The sequence below is a fragment of the Ambystoma mexicanum genome, chromosome 1p (genome assembly GCF_040938575.1).
Source record: "Ambystoma mexicanum isolate Mex_15411 chromosome 1p, UKY_AmexF1_1, whole genome shotgun sequence".
NCBI classification, from domain to species: Eukaryota; Metazoa; Chordata; class Amphibia; order Caudata; family Ambystomatidae; genus Ambystoma; species Ambystoma mexicanum.
The window spans coordinates 365,002,565-365,016,706 of record NC_090921.1 but is presented as its reverse complement, the minus strand read 5'-3'; the positions used below and the strand labels follow the sequence as shown (position 1 = coordinate 365,016,706).

Sequence of the window (14,142 nt, the reverse complement as noted above, 5' to 3'; positions counted from 1 at the left end):
CCATCTGTCCTAGCCCATCCCCCAAAAAGTGAACAACTTACAATCCACCTAGTTACTTGTAAAAATAAGTCTTCTTTTATGTCGAAAATGAAAAAGTCACGTTGCAGCAAAACAACGGTTTGCCTTCTAGCTGCACCCTGCAGTGATCAGTGACCGTGGGGCATAATTTGACACGTTTTGCACCTCCGTACACCAAAGGATAAGCCCTGCCACATGAGAGGCAGCAGCAAGTCAGGAGAGGAGGGAGGCTTTTGCTCTTGGTAAGAGGCCTCAAAGCCACATATCCAGACCAATTTGCTGAAAGTCCTGCTTTAAGCTGACTGGTGGTAGTACTGTCCTGATGTGCACACCCTCCTCTTGATCCCACGCGCCCCACCCTCAAACTCCAGTCAATCACACGAACAACAAACCCAAACGCTGGCACAAAACGCTGACAATGTGTCAGGACCATTAGGCTCCTAACAATGGCTCTTCCTCTTGAGGCTGCCTCGGGAAACAGTGGTTTCCGGTCCAACAGGAAGGAGCCAAGGCGACAAGGAAGCACTCAGTCCAGCAATATAAACCCCAGGCGAGAGGAACAAAAGTGATGAGTGTCGACGCGGAGCTCAACCCTCGCAATATTTCACGCCACGGCCAGTTGTAGGGAGTCCACAGAGCGCCATCAGGCGAGCTACAAGGCAGCATGGACAGGAGCCCCTACGCCATGAACAAGTTTGGCCTGGAGTCCAAGGACATTCTGCACTCCAGGCAGAAGGGCTGCTGGTCCTACCTCAAGTACTTCTTCTTCTTCACCTCAGTGATCCAGTCCCTCATCATCCTCGGCCTGGTGCTCTTCATGGTGTATGGTAACCCGCAGGCGAGCAATGAGTCCCACCTGCGCGAGATGGAGAGGAGCAACGTGGACATGCACGGCCGTCTCATGCACCTCAACAGCGAAAAGCAGAACCTGACACGCATCATAAACCGCACAGCCGTTGAGTTTGCCCGCTACCAGCAATTCTACGAGAAGACCAGGATGGAGATGAGAGCCCTGAACCAGAGCAACCAGAACTACCGCAACGAGAATGTGAGTGTCTGGGCGACAGGCGTGGGGTGGCAGTGCAGTCGAGAAGGTCGGGCCCTGTACTTGAGATGTGCTGCAGTGATTGAAATGTGTTCTGGGCTAGTGGAAGATATGGGCTCTAATAAAGGGTTTTGGTCTAGTGGTGGAGAGCTGGTCTAGTGAAGGAAGTCAGGTCTCGCACAGTGGAAGTATTATCGTGAAGTACAGTAGTCGACTAGTAAATGAGACCTGGTCTAGTGGAGGAGAACTCATCTAGGTGGGGTGATATGGTCTAGTACAGGAGATGTGGTCTAAAGAGGGGGGAGTCTAGTGGAGGAGGTAAGGTTCAGCAAAGAAAATGTTGTCTAGTGGAGTAGATGGGGTCTGGTCGGTGAAGGGGAATGGCTCTAGTAAAGGGGGCATTGCCCAGAGCCGGAGACCTGGTCTCATGGATATGGGCAGGTCTTGTACTGGAGATGTGGTTTGGTGAAGTAGATGAGGTCTGGTCAAGTGTAATAGATTGGCTCTAATGAAGGAATTCTGGCCTAGTGGAGAAGAAATGGTCTAGTGTAGGAGGTCGGGTTTAGTAATGGAGAAGTGGTCTGATGAAGAAAATGTGGTCGGGTGGAGGAGATGTGGCCTGGTCTACTGGAGGAGATGGGCTCTAGTAAAGGGGGTCTGGTCTAGTGGGCAGGAGCAAGTCTTGCACAAGAGATTTGATCAAGTACATGATATGTGGTCTGGCCGAGATATGGACCACTGAAGGAGATGTGGTCTGATCTAACAGAGGAGGTGGGGTCTGGAAGGAAAAATAATGTGTAGTTTAGGAGATGTGATTTTATGGATGGGGGCTATCTAGTGCAGTGGAGGGATACTTATCTAGTAGAGATCTGCTCTAGTACAGGAAATGCGGTCTTGTTTTGGGAGACCTGGTCTGCTGAAGATGAGTGTTGGTCTGATGACAGGGATGGGATCTAGAGGGTGAGGTGATGTGTAGAGGGAAGGTGTGGTCTGATCTGGTCTATTGGGGGAAGGGTTATCTAGTGGGGGAATTGGTGTCTGTGGATTAACTTTCCACCTTGCAGACTTGGCTTTCTCACGTCATCAAACGGTGTGATCCTTGGCATATCACTCTAACTCCTGCTGGAGCATTTCCCCTATTAGTCTAAATTCGAGAAAGGTCATGTGCCATTAATAAGCAATCAGGTGTTTGTCCTGTGGTTTGCATGATTTAAATGGACACACGTGTACTCACTCGCTCTCTTATCCAGAAGCCGTTTTCCTGGATGATGACATGGATGCGATACGTTTTAATCTCCTTTTTCTTTAACAATAAACGCTTTTTGTATTTGCTCAGAGTTGCGATGGGGGACGGTCCCAGCCTTTGAGCCAAGGCAGGAGATCATTTCATCTCTTACCACAGATGGGGATTTGTGGTCGTTTCTGGTTATTATTTGGAGTAGTTTCTGGGTATTATGCGTCAATAATAACTTCCTGAAAAACAGATTCTCTAAAACAAGTGCAGGCTGATGTTGTGATCAGTACGTCGTGCTCTCCCGGGCTATACATTCAGAGTCGGGGAGTGGGGATACGTGCCTATCAGTCATTATTACACAGGGCGCGCTGGCACATTGTTAATGCTCACATGTGTAACATGTCGATGCTGCTACAGAAGCAATGCCATCCAGGGGTCCCTGTACGCTGTACGAGTCGTGTGCGCGGAGGGAAGGCAGCCCCTGATAAGAACCCAGTGGGAGGTTGCCAATGCAGGGAGTGTCAGCAGAGAGGCCATTCATTGCATGGGCATGGAGTATGAGCTTCCCCTCGCACACTATAACGAGCCAGGCCAAGGACTTATCTACGGCATGTATAGAGCACACGGTGATGGAATGGACTGTCTCGAGGCATTGCTCACTGACACGCAGTGTGAGGAGCTGGCGTTACTAGGCAGTGTGAGCATATTGCATTGACGAGCAGTGTGACGAGCTAGTAAACTGGTGGGCAGTGTGAGAAGCTGGCCTTTCTGATCAGTGCGGGGACACTGCTCGGGCAGCTTGAAGTGGCCGGGCCGCTGTCAGTTTCTGGACAATGTGAAACGTTTTCACGTGTTAGCAGTGTCGGGTGTTTGCAGAAGCAGGAGATGAGAGGAGTTGGCCCTGGGGTAGTCTGTCACAGATGCTACCTGGCAAAAACTTAAAATGTAATTTACACGCCATCGTTTCTGCAGAACCTTCTGTGCAAAAGACAGAGACACCAAGCACTGGCAATGCCAACAGTTTGAGGGTACTGCCGTAGTAGAATTAACCGGGCATTGATGGTAGCAGGGGTGCAACGTGGTGCCAATACCAGGCATCTAATTGCAGTGGACGGCAAATGCGAGGCGAAGCTGTTGGCTTTGCCAATGCTTATTTTTAACGGGACTTCAGTGAAGGGCCTTCATAGTGCTCATAAAATGAGTTGCAGACATTTAAGACATTTTTATTACACCAGGAGCCGGTTTACAGCTCCAATTAAGACATTAACTCTCAGAAGACTGCTTTGAAACAACACTGGCCTGCACTTCAAGTACAACGTTTGATGGTAAGGTTTGACTAAAGCATCTTAAAGAGTTCTCACGAGGCTGTGTTTAGGGCGAGGGGGGACGGGAAGTGGTTGGGAATGTCCATTTGCATTAGCATGCCCATGGCAGTCAATGGGTGGGCAAACATCCAAACAATACCCACCAGCTACATACCCCACCTAATATGGCATTCCTCCCTATCTCTACTCTATCGCAATCGTTTTGGCTTATAGGAGACGAAAGCAAGGAGTCAAAGTTATACTGTATAGGAAACAAGGCACATTAAAAAGGGGGTCCGAAGAATCAGCCCGGATCGTGTCGGTGGTGAAAGCTGTTTTTTCCCCACCTTGAACTTTTGTGCAGAATCTTTACTGTTTAAACGATTATTGGAAACCGGCTGCTTTACCCCCTGGCTGGGTTAATGCAATGCGCTCCATCAATGCCTTCTTGAGGCAGCCCGTCACAGCTCCAACGGGTTCAAAATCTGCCGCCCGTCTACTATCTGTCTCGGGAGGATAGCTCAGAGGCAATGTGCTCACCTTGGAAGCAAGACGACACGGAGCTCCACAGGACGATCCCGAGGTCCGCTTAGAATCCTCTCGGTATAAATATATTATAAAAGACCTATCATATCATATCTGTGCAAGATGGGATCTGGTGATGACGTGTTAGTGTCACCTGCCTTTCTCCATCACTGGCAACTGGTGTAGCCATGAGGCTATCTACAGAGCTAATTTCATCACGCTGTGTGTGCGCCCCCTCCAATGACGAGTAATTGACATTCCCTGGAGGCTGGAGATTCTCGAAGCAGGCTTCCAAATGAAGGGGCTCGCTCCCCCTGTATGCTCTCGTAGCTTCTGATCTTGATTACAATGAATATATTTCTCAGATCTTTGATTTAGAAGTTGATTGCAAGTATGTTCTCTCTGCTTCATCGCATTAGCGCCAAGATACTGGATGGAGGATGTCCCACCTTATAGGTGTGGCCAAAGTCGGAATGCATCAGAAATAAATCCCCCAACAGAAATAAAAGGGCACCAAGAGGGTCCTCCAGACCCTTCCTGGGCAGGGTTGGACTGGGGCGCATAATTGGCTCGGGCAATTCAAAAGTGGCCCACTGTTGAAAACGGCAATTCATACCTTTTGTGACAGACTGCTTGAATAGTATCCAAAGGGTTTTTGATCAAATGTGATGCAAATTGTGCATTTGAATATTTATTCAGTAACACTGGTCAAAACTACTAGCCGCTTGATGAAGTAACTCATCGAAACTGGCCCACATTGGCCAAAGTGTCCCACTTTGACCCCAAAAATGTGCCCCATACTAGCATTTTGCGTTTTGGGTTCGGGCATTGCCCTATGGACCAGTATGGGCCTGGCATTATGGATAACCTTGCTGCAGTGCAGACGCACACCTAACTTTCCAGTTTGCACCTCCCACAGTGCCGATACAAGCCAGACACGCTCTTCCACTTTCCAAGTCCAAGCCTGTCCCTGGGACAACATGTGCTGCCTTGTTTTTCTCTTTCACGCTTTTATGTCGGTCAGAGCAGAGCGCGCAAGGCCATCTGTTATTAGTGGGTCACAGCTACACATACCTAGTGACCCTCCTTCATATCCCAGTGGCAGACAGTTGCATCTTGCCCGGGCAAGCAGACACCAATTTCTCGTGTGGATCGCCCAGCGTTTTCACGTGCGCGAACGCTGCACTGCGCACAGTGTGAGTGGGCTTCCTCCGTGGCGGAGCTCCTTTCACAGTCTCCGCGGGCAGGCCGCTGCGAGAGTTCCTAGGCCTCATATTGCCAGATGCGGTCTGCGTGAAACAATGTGCACTCTTTCCTGGCCCATCTCTGAGCTGTGTGGACGGCTGCGTGCGCAGGTGCCGCTCCCTCCATGACCCATGATTGGGCAGTTTTGTAGGGACAGTTGACGCTTCATGATGGCACCTTTTGGCTTACTGCACAAAAACCCAGACTCATTTAAAGTGGAAAAGGTTGCTTTAATGTGACAGGCCAAAGCTTACAATTAAACGCTTACCTGGCTCCATGGCCTTACAGACTAACAAAATATTTTAAACAACCCATTAAATAATTAAACATTTTAATTTTCCCCAACAATTAAATAATTAAATAAATCCACTTCCTCCCTAACTATCCCTTGGACCCTACCGTCTCCTTACCCCTTCTCCAGGCATCCCGCTTTCTCCCCGGGGCCATGCCCCTCCAGGTTCAATACTTGTTCCCCCTGTGTAGCCCGCTTGTGCAAACAGCACCACCACATCCTTTTCCGTGCCATTCCCCCATTGTGCCTCCCTCCCCCCACATCTAAAGGGACCAGGCCCCGGCACTAGAAAAACCCTCCAATGAGGTGTTCTTTCTGCCCCACCCCCCCACCAGTTCTCTTTACCTCCAACTCCATAACAAATCTCCCAGCCAAGAACTCAAGTCCGCCAGATAATGATTATTCCCACAAACCGACAAGTGTACACCATCCTCTCTCAATCTCATGAATCCTTCCTAAACTATCTCCTTATGGTCCAAAACCTGTACCGCCACCGATGCACAAAATTCTACCATCCCTCTGTTTATCCCCTTCCTTGCCCGCTCTATCACTCCCTCATTTCTCACTCCCCTCCAAACTCTCTGCGGCAACCACTTAGTCCCCACTACAGATGCTTGAGGCCACACTTCTCGTACCCATAACAAAATCCCTTTTTATTTTCCTAAGAAGAGCCACACCCGTATCCCTTACCGGATAATTTTCCCCAGCATGAATAATCACCCCATCTGGAGGCCCGTAACTTTCCCTCAACCCAGTCAACATAGGAAACAACTGATCCCAGCGCCGCCCTCCAAACCTGGACCATCTTACACAACATCTTTATAGCTGCAACCCCGTTGTCTTCCAAAAACCCTTCTCTCAGCTTCTTTCCCCACCCACTTAACCATAGAATGTCCCACAAACCAGATTTTTGACATCTGGCCCGGCCTCCTAGCAGCATCTGAAAAAGAAATTACAAAATCACATACAAATCAACAACATTCTACTAAATGCAACACTCCTGCTACCTACTGAAAAATTCTTTAAAAACATCCCGTTTGTCCCGGTCCCTGACATACCATTGTTTATCTCCCTTACTTCCAGCGTCCCAAACTTTTCAGCTACTCCTCTGAATAGCCCAGCCTGCTACCTTCAGATGCTGTACCCCTCCTAAATTAATGAGTTCCGACCTCCTCACCTTACCCACACCCCTAGTAACACCTTCCTCAGGAACCTATCCTTTCCTGGCCATCTCCTTATCCCTCTCCGGAAACACCCCCGGTCCTCTCCTACCTGTCCCCCTATATTTCGCACCTTTCACCTAAACTTTTAAACAATAAACCTAATCCCACTTATACCCCCTTTCTCCTCCAACCTATTACCCTCCTGTTCACCCTTGCCCCCACCTTCCCTCACCTTACTAATATGGCCCTGCGTTGCCCACCCTGCACCGGGGGCTCCAGTGCACCCCCGTCCATGCAGGCCCCCTTTTCTGCCTTACTCCTCTCCACCGCTGCACCAGGGGCCCAACCTGCGCCCCCACCCATGCAGTCTGTTCCATATAAATTCCTCTTCCAGCACCTTGCTTTGTTGCTCCATTTTTTCCCCCAGGTGCACCAGGGGCCCTAGTGCACCCCCGTCCATGCAGACCCATCTCATCACTTCCCCCTGCTGCACCAGAAGGGCTCCCACACCCCCGTCCATGCAGCCTAAAGCTTACTCACCTTGTCGTGCGGCAAGCGTGAGGGCTTCGCCACCGTCCTCCATGCCCTCCAAACGACGGCCACCACCCCTTAACAATTTCCACAGTTACATCCCCCCTGCGGCCCTCCCCTGCCCTACCTAAGTGTCTTCCTCCTCACCCCATTCCTACCCCCTTTGGATCACCCCCAAAACCTCCCATCAAACCTTGTGCCCCCCTCCTTTTCCGATAAACTGAGCCTGACCTACCAGAACACCCCAATATACCTGGCATGCGGTCCTTCACCCCACATCCTTGCTCCGCTCCTCGCCCTGACCCACTGTCCCCTGCCTGAAAACAATCTGTAACCAGATGCCGACCCGCACACCTGTTGCACTCGTGTTTAAATTTGCACATCCACCTCGTGCAGCCTTCTTTATTGAACACCCAACATGCTGCTGAGGGCTGACCTCTGCCTCCTACCCCCACCCCTCCTTGGGCAGGGCGACCAAGAAAGGGCGGTAAGGCACGGGTAAACCACTTGCCGTGTGTACCGTTGGAGCTGGCCTCGTCGGCGCCATCCACTGCAACCAGAGATCCATATCTATCTCCCCCCAAACCGCCTGACTGTCCTGCGCCAACCTTGCTCTAAACTTCTCGTCATACCGCACCCAAGCGAAGCCCCCAAAACTCGTAAATGCCTTCCTAATTATATCCATATATTTTAGCAGAGCCACGCATCGCTCCGGGAATTTCTCGCAATATACGCCGGCGTAAATGATAAATGCTGACGTCCAATTCTCTATAGTCACTGGGACCCTTGGGCGCGAAGCCAGTTCCCTCTCTTGTTCCTTAGACTTCTCCTTTGCTCTCACTTCCGTATGGAGCAGCTTAAAAACATCCACAAATTCCCCCGCCTGAATTTTTTCCCTGGTCGCTGCCATCAAGTGCGCCCCCAAAGGTTTAGTGATCCCCATGTACGGAAGTTTTTTCTCCTTGCCTTTCACTTCAACCTCCTTTTCTTTTGCAACCTGTACCTCGAGTGCTGATGGCTCCACCACCTTGTCCGTTTAAACCTCTACTGAGCAATTGCCCTTCTCATCCCCTGAGGCTCAAATAGCATGTAAACTAACCTCTCTCCTTACCCCTTGCAGACCAGCTCCTTCATTTCCCATCCCCATTCTCGTTTCCCCCCTCTGCCACGCAGATGACCATTCCCTGTCCCGCTCACCTCTTTCCACACAGCCCGTCTGCAGTCTGGCCTCCACTCCAATGCTCCTCATCTCTTTTCTTAACGGGCTCCTACTGTGGGTACAAAACATGTCAGCAGTCTCACCCAGCCAATTGTTTCCCCAACCTCTTGCCACCCGACCGCCCTGCACCTGTCTTTCCCAATCCCACCTCAAACTCCTTCTCTCCTCTCCCCTCTTTCTTACAGCCCTATAAACGTCTTCCTCCCACTGCCCCACATAATCCTCCAAACCAACTTCATCACCCCTTGAATACCATTGTTGATGCAGGCTCATGCTCGGGTTGAGTCGGTCCTCTTCTTGCGAGCCCGGGGCGTCCGCCCCGCCACTCCTTTGACGTCTTCTCTCGGGCGAGGCGTGCCGTCCTCCACCCTGGAATCCTCCTCGCTAGGGGCCGTGCTGCACCCTCTAGACTCTTCTCGCGCCGACCGAGGAGGGGCCTTTCCTGAACCCTCTCCATCCTCTTGAACAGCGCGGGCTGCGCAGCGCCCTCTGCCCCCATTCCTCTTAACCGGGGGGGCCGTTCCGCGCCCCTCCCTAACCTCCTCAATTGATGGGGACCTCTCTCTCCTCCCACCTGCACTCTTCCGCAGGTCTTCACCCCTTTTTTGCTATGCCCAGTCACCCCTTTCCGCACCCCATCACCCCCCACCGTGGTTCCCTTGACCTACCCCTTTTTGCGCACTCCTAACATCCCCTAGCTCCCCTTGGCCCTCATTGACTCCATCCCCATCTGGCTCCCCACCCGAAATCATTTCTCCCCTGGATGCTCTCCTGGCTATCTCCCTCCTCATCTTCCTGCCCTTGGATTCCCAAACCTCCCCTCTCCCCGCCACGGGGGTGCACGCCACCACTGCCGCGAGAGCCCCATCTGCTGCAGCTCTACGCTGCGGCCTACCACCACCTAACTCCACCTCACCCGTGACCTCCACCACCGCCCCGTCCAGCTGGGCCTTAGGTGCCCTGCTGATAATTTCCAGGTCCCCCCTTAGAGCCCTAGCATCCACCAAACCCGTTTTAGCTCCCTGGCCCACCATCGTGCACAAATACTCTTAATGTGAACTACAAATATGCCCCTTGACAGCTCCACTAGCTAAGCAAAGCCCCCGAGCCAGCACCTACCCGTGGACAAATACCCCTAGGGATGTGACACCCAGCCAAAAAAAATTAGCTCTAACAGATAATCTCCCTGATAAGAGACTTAAACTCTAAAATTCCCAAAAATATATATATCTTTTTATTTATTTTTATTTACCCCTACCAAACTTACCCCTGTCTTCAAACAGCCCCCTCTGCTTCTGACCTGCCCCTAGAGAAGAAACACTCAAACCAGAAGCCCACACTCACATGGGGCCAAAAAACGAAAATATCACACTTCCCCCTAGTGGCTTGCCGGCCGCACCGCACTATTAAAGAAATGCAGCTGTCCCTTTAAGGGAACTGCAATGCCCCCTCTGCCGACACGCCGGCTACTGCAAAAAAATGTATTAAATTCCACTACCTTTTTTTTTTTTAAATGCCCCCCCACAACAGTGCCCTTGCCCTGTTAAAACCCCCTGCCCTATCTCCTAGACTACCCCAGGCGCCAGAACACCCAAAAACAGAAGCCCAGTATCACTTTAGGCAAGTAAAACGGCCGAAACACACTGCCCCCTATCGTGCGGGCCGACCGCACTTAAAGGCACCGATAACTGCAGCGGTCCCTTTAAGGCTCTCACACTGCCCCCTCTGTCCTTCTTCCACTACCGCACCAGAGCCACGAAGCCCGCAGCAACTCCCCACGGGCCCCCAAACAGAGGCTGAAATAACACCCACACCCACCGGCAAAATGAGGACCCGGGTCAGGGAGATGAAGGCTCAGGCTAAAACTGAACGTGAGCCGCTCCTGCTGAAACCCACGTTCCCGTACTTTCTGCGTTCTACAGGCGGCCACAACACTTCTAGCCTGTCATGAGAGACCCCGCACCCCCGACCACGGCCACTACCTGAGAATGGATGGATGAGGTAAGAAGGGGTACCTTATCTATGGTACCCCCGACTATGATGAAATTTTTTAAAAATGTTTAAATATGCTATTATAATTAAAGTATAATAACTATGCCTAACCTCCCGCCAATGAAACACTCTAACCCCACCTCACCTACACTATCTCCAGCAACAAAGGTCCAGCTACAGGGAAGGCTCGGGAGCAGGTGTCCCGGACTGATCAATCTCACGTCCAACCGTCGCCTGCCTCCCGAACCTTCCCTGACATCTTAAATACCCCCTTGGAGACGCTCTCCCCCCACGGCCAACTCGCTGGCCGTGTGCAGCGCCAAAATACAACCCGGGGGGGAACACTTTGCGTTCCCCACGGTACCCCCCTTCTAGTGCAGAGCTCTGCAACCTTTGGCTCTCCAGATGTATTGGACAACAGCTCCCATTAGCCCTAGCCCTTATAGTCAATGGCGAGAAATAATGGGAGTTGACGTCCAAATCATCGCGAGAGCCACAGGTTGCAGACCCCTGTTGTAGGAGCCTTTTTGCTCTTTTCACTGATGGAATTGGCTGCCAGAAAGTCAGAAGGCAGATCCTGAGTGGGAGGCTTCTGGGAAGTAGCAGTAACTCTTTCCACAAAGCATGCTGCATGATGTTAAAGGATTTTTCCTGCAAGTTGTTTCCCAGATTTCTGTGCCATAAAATCTGGTACTGCCATTGTGGAGGGTGCGGGGTTGCCCCACATCAGGGCTGTCCCTCCATTCGCAGCACCAGTCTCCTCACACACGGACACTTTAGAAACAGAAATAATTATACTCCTAGACTAATAGAGATGCACTAGTTTGGATTAGGTTTAAAATAGGCTGCAACCAGCCCATTATTATTAAAGTTGGAAGGCCAAATTAATAGAGGGGAAAGACCCTTTGAAGAGAATACCTGCTTTCGCCTGCCGCCAGGATTGTTGCTCCCGTGAAGAAATTCACAGGGCCTTTAGCATTTCTGAGATGAATCTCCCCTTCCAATCCAGGAGTGTGTTCAGCGACTGCCCCCAGGCTCTGATCAGAGTCGGTGCTCATCATATCACCATACTATATAATAAAAGGTCAGATGTATGTTTGTCCGAAGCCGTCATTCTCAGTAGAGGCTGCCCGAATACACAGAATGCTCTGCTAGAGGGAGCTGTTGCCTAAAGTTATACAGTTGTCCAATTGGCAAATCTTCACCTGTTGTCACTGCTAGAGGGAGCCGTAGGCTTAAGATCTATAGCTTTCTTACTGTGTTTATGAAAACCAGCTCTTTGACCCGTGTACACAGGCCTGTACACTAGTTACTTAATAAATTGGTTTATGTTCACTCGACGGTGCAATCCATAGGAGGTGGCCAAATAGGAGTTTGCCAACCTATCTTGGTTGTGGTTCACTCGATGGGCACACTGTAGTGATTGGACAAATAGGATCTGACAGACTCAGTGTTGCTTGACCCTGACATCTTGGTTCCGTTAGCTCATCATGTCTTAACCTGGCCAAGTATGAGCTCGCTGACTTTGGAGAAGTTGGTGTCAGATTGTACCACCAGTTCCCCTTTTCTGATTAGGAAATGGAACTCACTGCTGAGCACTACTGCGTCCTAAGGGAGGTGGGCGAGAAAGTAACTGGTTCCAGCGCACGCCATCACCTGGAAGACTTTGGTGGTACTCAGCATGCATCATACCGTTACCTTCCTTATGTCTCTCTGCTGCGCAAGGTGACAGCAAGGCAGCCCTGAGGGGCGAGGTCCTGGTACCAGGCTGCTTGTTGCCTCCACAGTTCCTCCCAAACTAGAGGCCTAGGTCCAGGGGACGCATTGTGCCTGTAGGACTGTGATAACCCGAACATATCCTGCTTCCATATCCCCTTACTAGGCAAGTAATAGCATTTAGTGCAGCTCCAGGCTTTTAGTTGTCTTGGTGGTATGTGAGCTCCAGACCAAAGGTTGCCAACTATCGCAGCCAGACCACGGTCCGCAAAGGTTATGACAACTTCTAGACTTCTGGCCTCAAATCTGAACGTTCCAGAAGTTCAGAAATGGCAACTATGCCTGCAAGGCTTTTATTGTGTGGGCACTGTGTGGGCACTGAGTGCGGAAGGGTTGAGATGCATTTTTTAATGGGGGGTTCGCCCCAACCCCCGTTTTTTTACCCCTTAAAACTCATTATAGTAAAGAAAAACCTTTACATTTTTTCGATGCATTTTTTTTTAGAAACTTTGGCATTCGAAACTATATATTCGAAGCAATGCCTGGATACCGACTGGGCACTGATGGGTACTGGTAGGCAGTCAGAAGCTTAGACTGGTGGGAAGACTTCTGGCAGCAGTGCTCTAAAAGCTATACTCTCCCCCCACCCCCAAAGTCACACACGGACCCAGTGCCAAGTCAGGTGGCGTTTATGAAGGGTTTTATACTGCAACGATCGCCAGTGCATCCGCGCACAGCGCAAACACATTGGAAGACACAATGGGATTCTGGTAGAGGGAATATGATTCCATTCTTAGGGTAGGAAGTCGACCAGGCGCAATGCTGATCTAGAAAGAGGGGAACTAAGAACACACAAGGTAAGGAGCATTTTCCAGTGATTGTGTTCTCTGGTATCATGAAAGGAAGGAGCACTTGGATTAGTGGAATCATGTCTGTACAGTAATGAAGTGAAAGAGGGGAAGACACCGGGAAAGGCAGGCAGATACAGTGCCATGCAAAGCAGTGCGAGTGTTCCTCGCTCATAGAACAGGTACAACACAGACATCAGAATTACAAGTGTAATGTACACACATAACGGGTACAGGGACGACAACAGCAGTGCAATATTCCCTCAAGCACAGAAATAGTACAGCACAGGCAGCAGCAGTGCGAGCTTCCCTTGCACACAGACCAGGAACAGCAGAGGCAGCAGCAGTGCAAGCTTCCCCCCTTGCACACAGACCTGAAACAGCACAGGCAGCAGCAGTGCAAGATTCCCTCAAGCACAGAAATGGTACAGTACAGGCAGCAGCAGTGCAAGCTTCCCCTGCACACAAACCAGGAACAGCAGAGGCAGCAGCAGTGCAAGCTTCCCCTGCACACAGACCAGGAACAGCAGAGGCAGCAGCAGTGCAAGCTTCCCTTGCACACAGACCAGGAACAGCAGAGGCAGCATTAGTGCAAGCTAACCTTGTACACAGACCAGGAACAGCAAAGGCAAAAGCTGGCCCTTCCGATGCAACAGCAACAAGGGGAGCATGTGCAGCAGTTGTCCAATCTTCACTGTAACATAGAACATGCACAGCACAAGTAGCATCCATGCAATTTTCCATTCCCGGCACATGGAGGTAGAGGACAGGCACAGCACAGGGATCAGATGTGTAATGGACAACGGATTCAGCAGCAGTGGCACCTTGTCATGCACATACCACATAGGTTCCAGCATATCTCTTAAAATCCTAAACCATTGTATGGGTCTATAGATGTCCCACTAACAAATTAACATCTCACGCTCCATCAATAAGCTGATGACTCCCAACCAGTGGTGGCTGGTGATTCCTTTAACTGGAAGGGTGTAAATGTATGTGCCTAATATGCA

The 14,142-nt window shown here is 50.7% G+C and overlaps 1 protein-coding gene across 1 annotated transcript in view; it reads left to right on the top strand.

The window, feature by feature from the left end:
* The first annotated feature begins 576 nt into the window (after positions 1-576).
* The window catches only part of PLVAP (plasmalemma vesicle associated protein), a 118,195-nt gene continuing 104,629 nt past the window's right edge, over positions 577-14,142 (top strand). Inside the window, exon 1 of the mRNA XM_069649017.1 lies at positions 577-1,066. Coding sequence (XP_069505118.1) covers positions 683-1,066 — 384 coding nt within the window. The 5' untranslated portion in view covers positions 577-682. The remainder of the gene's footprint in view (positions 1,067-14,142) is intronic.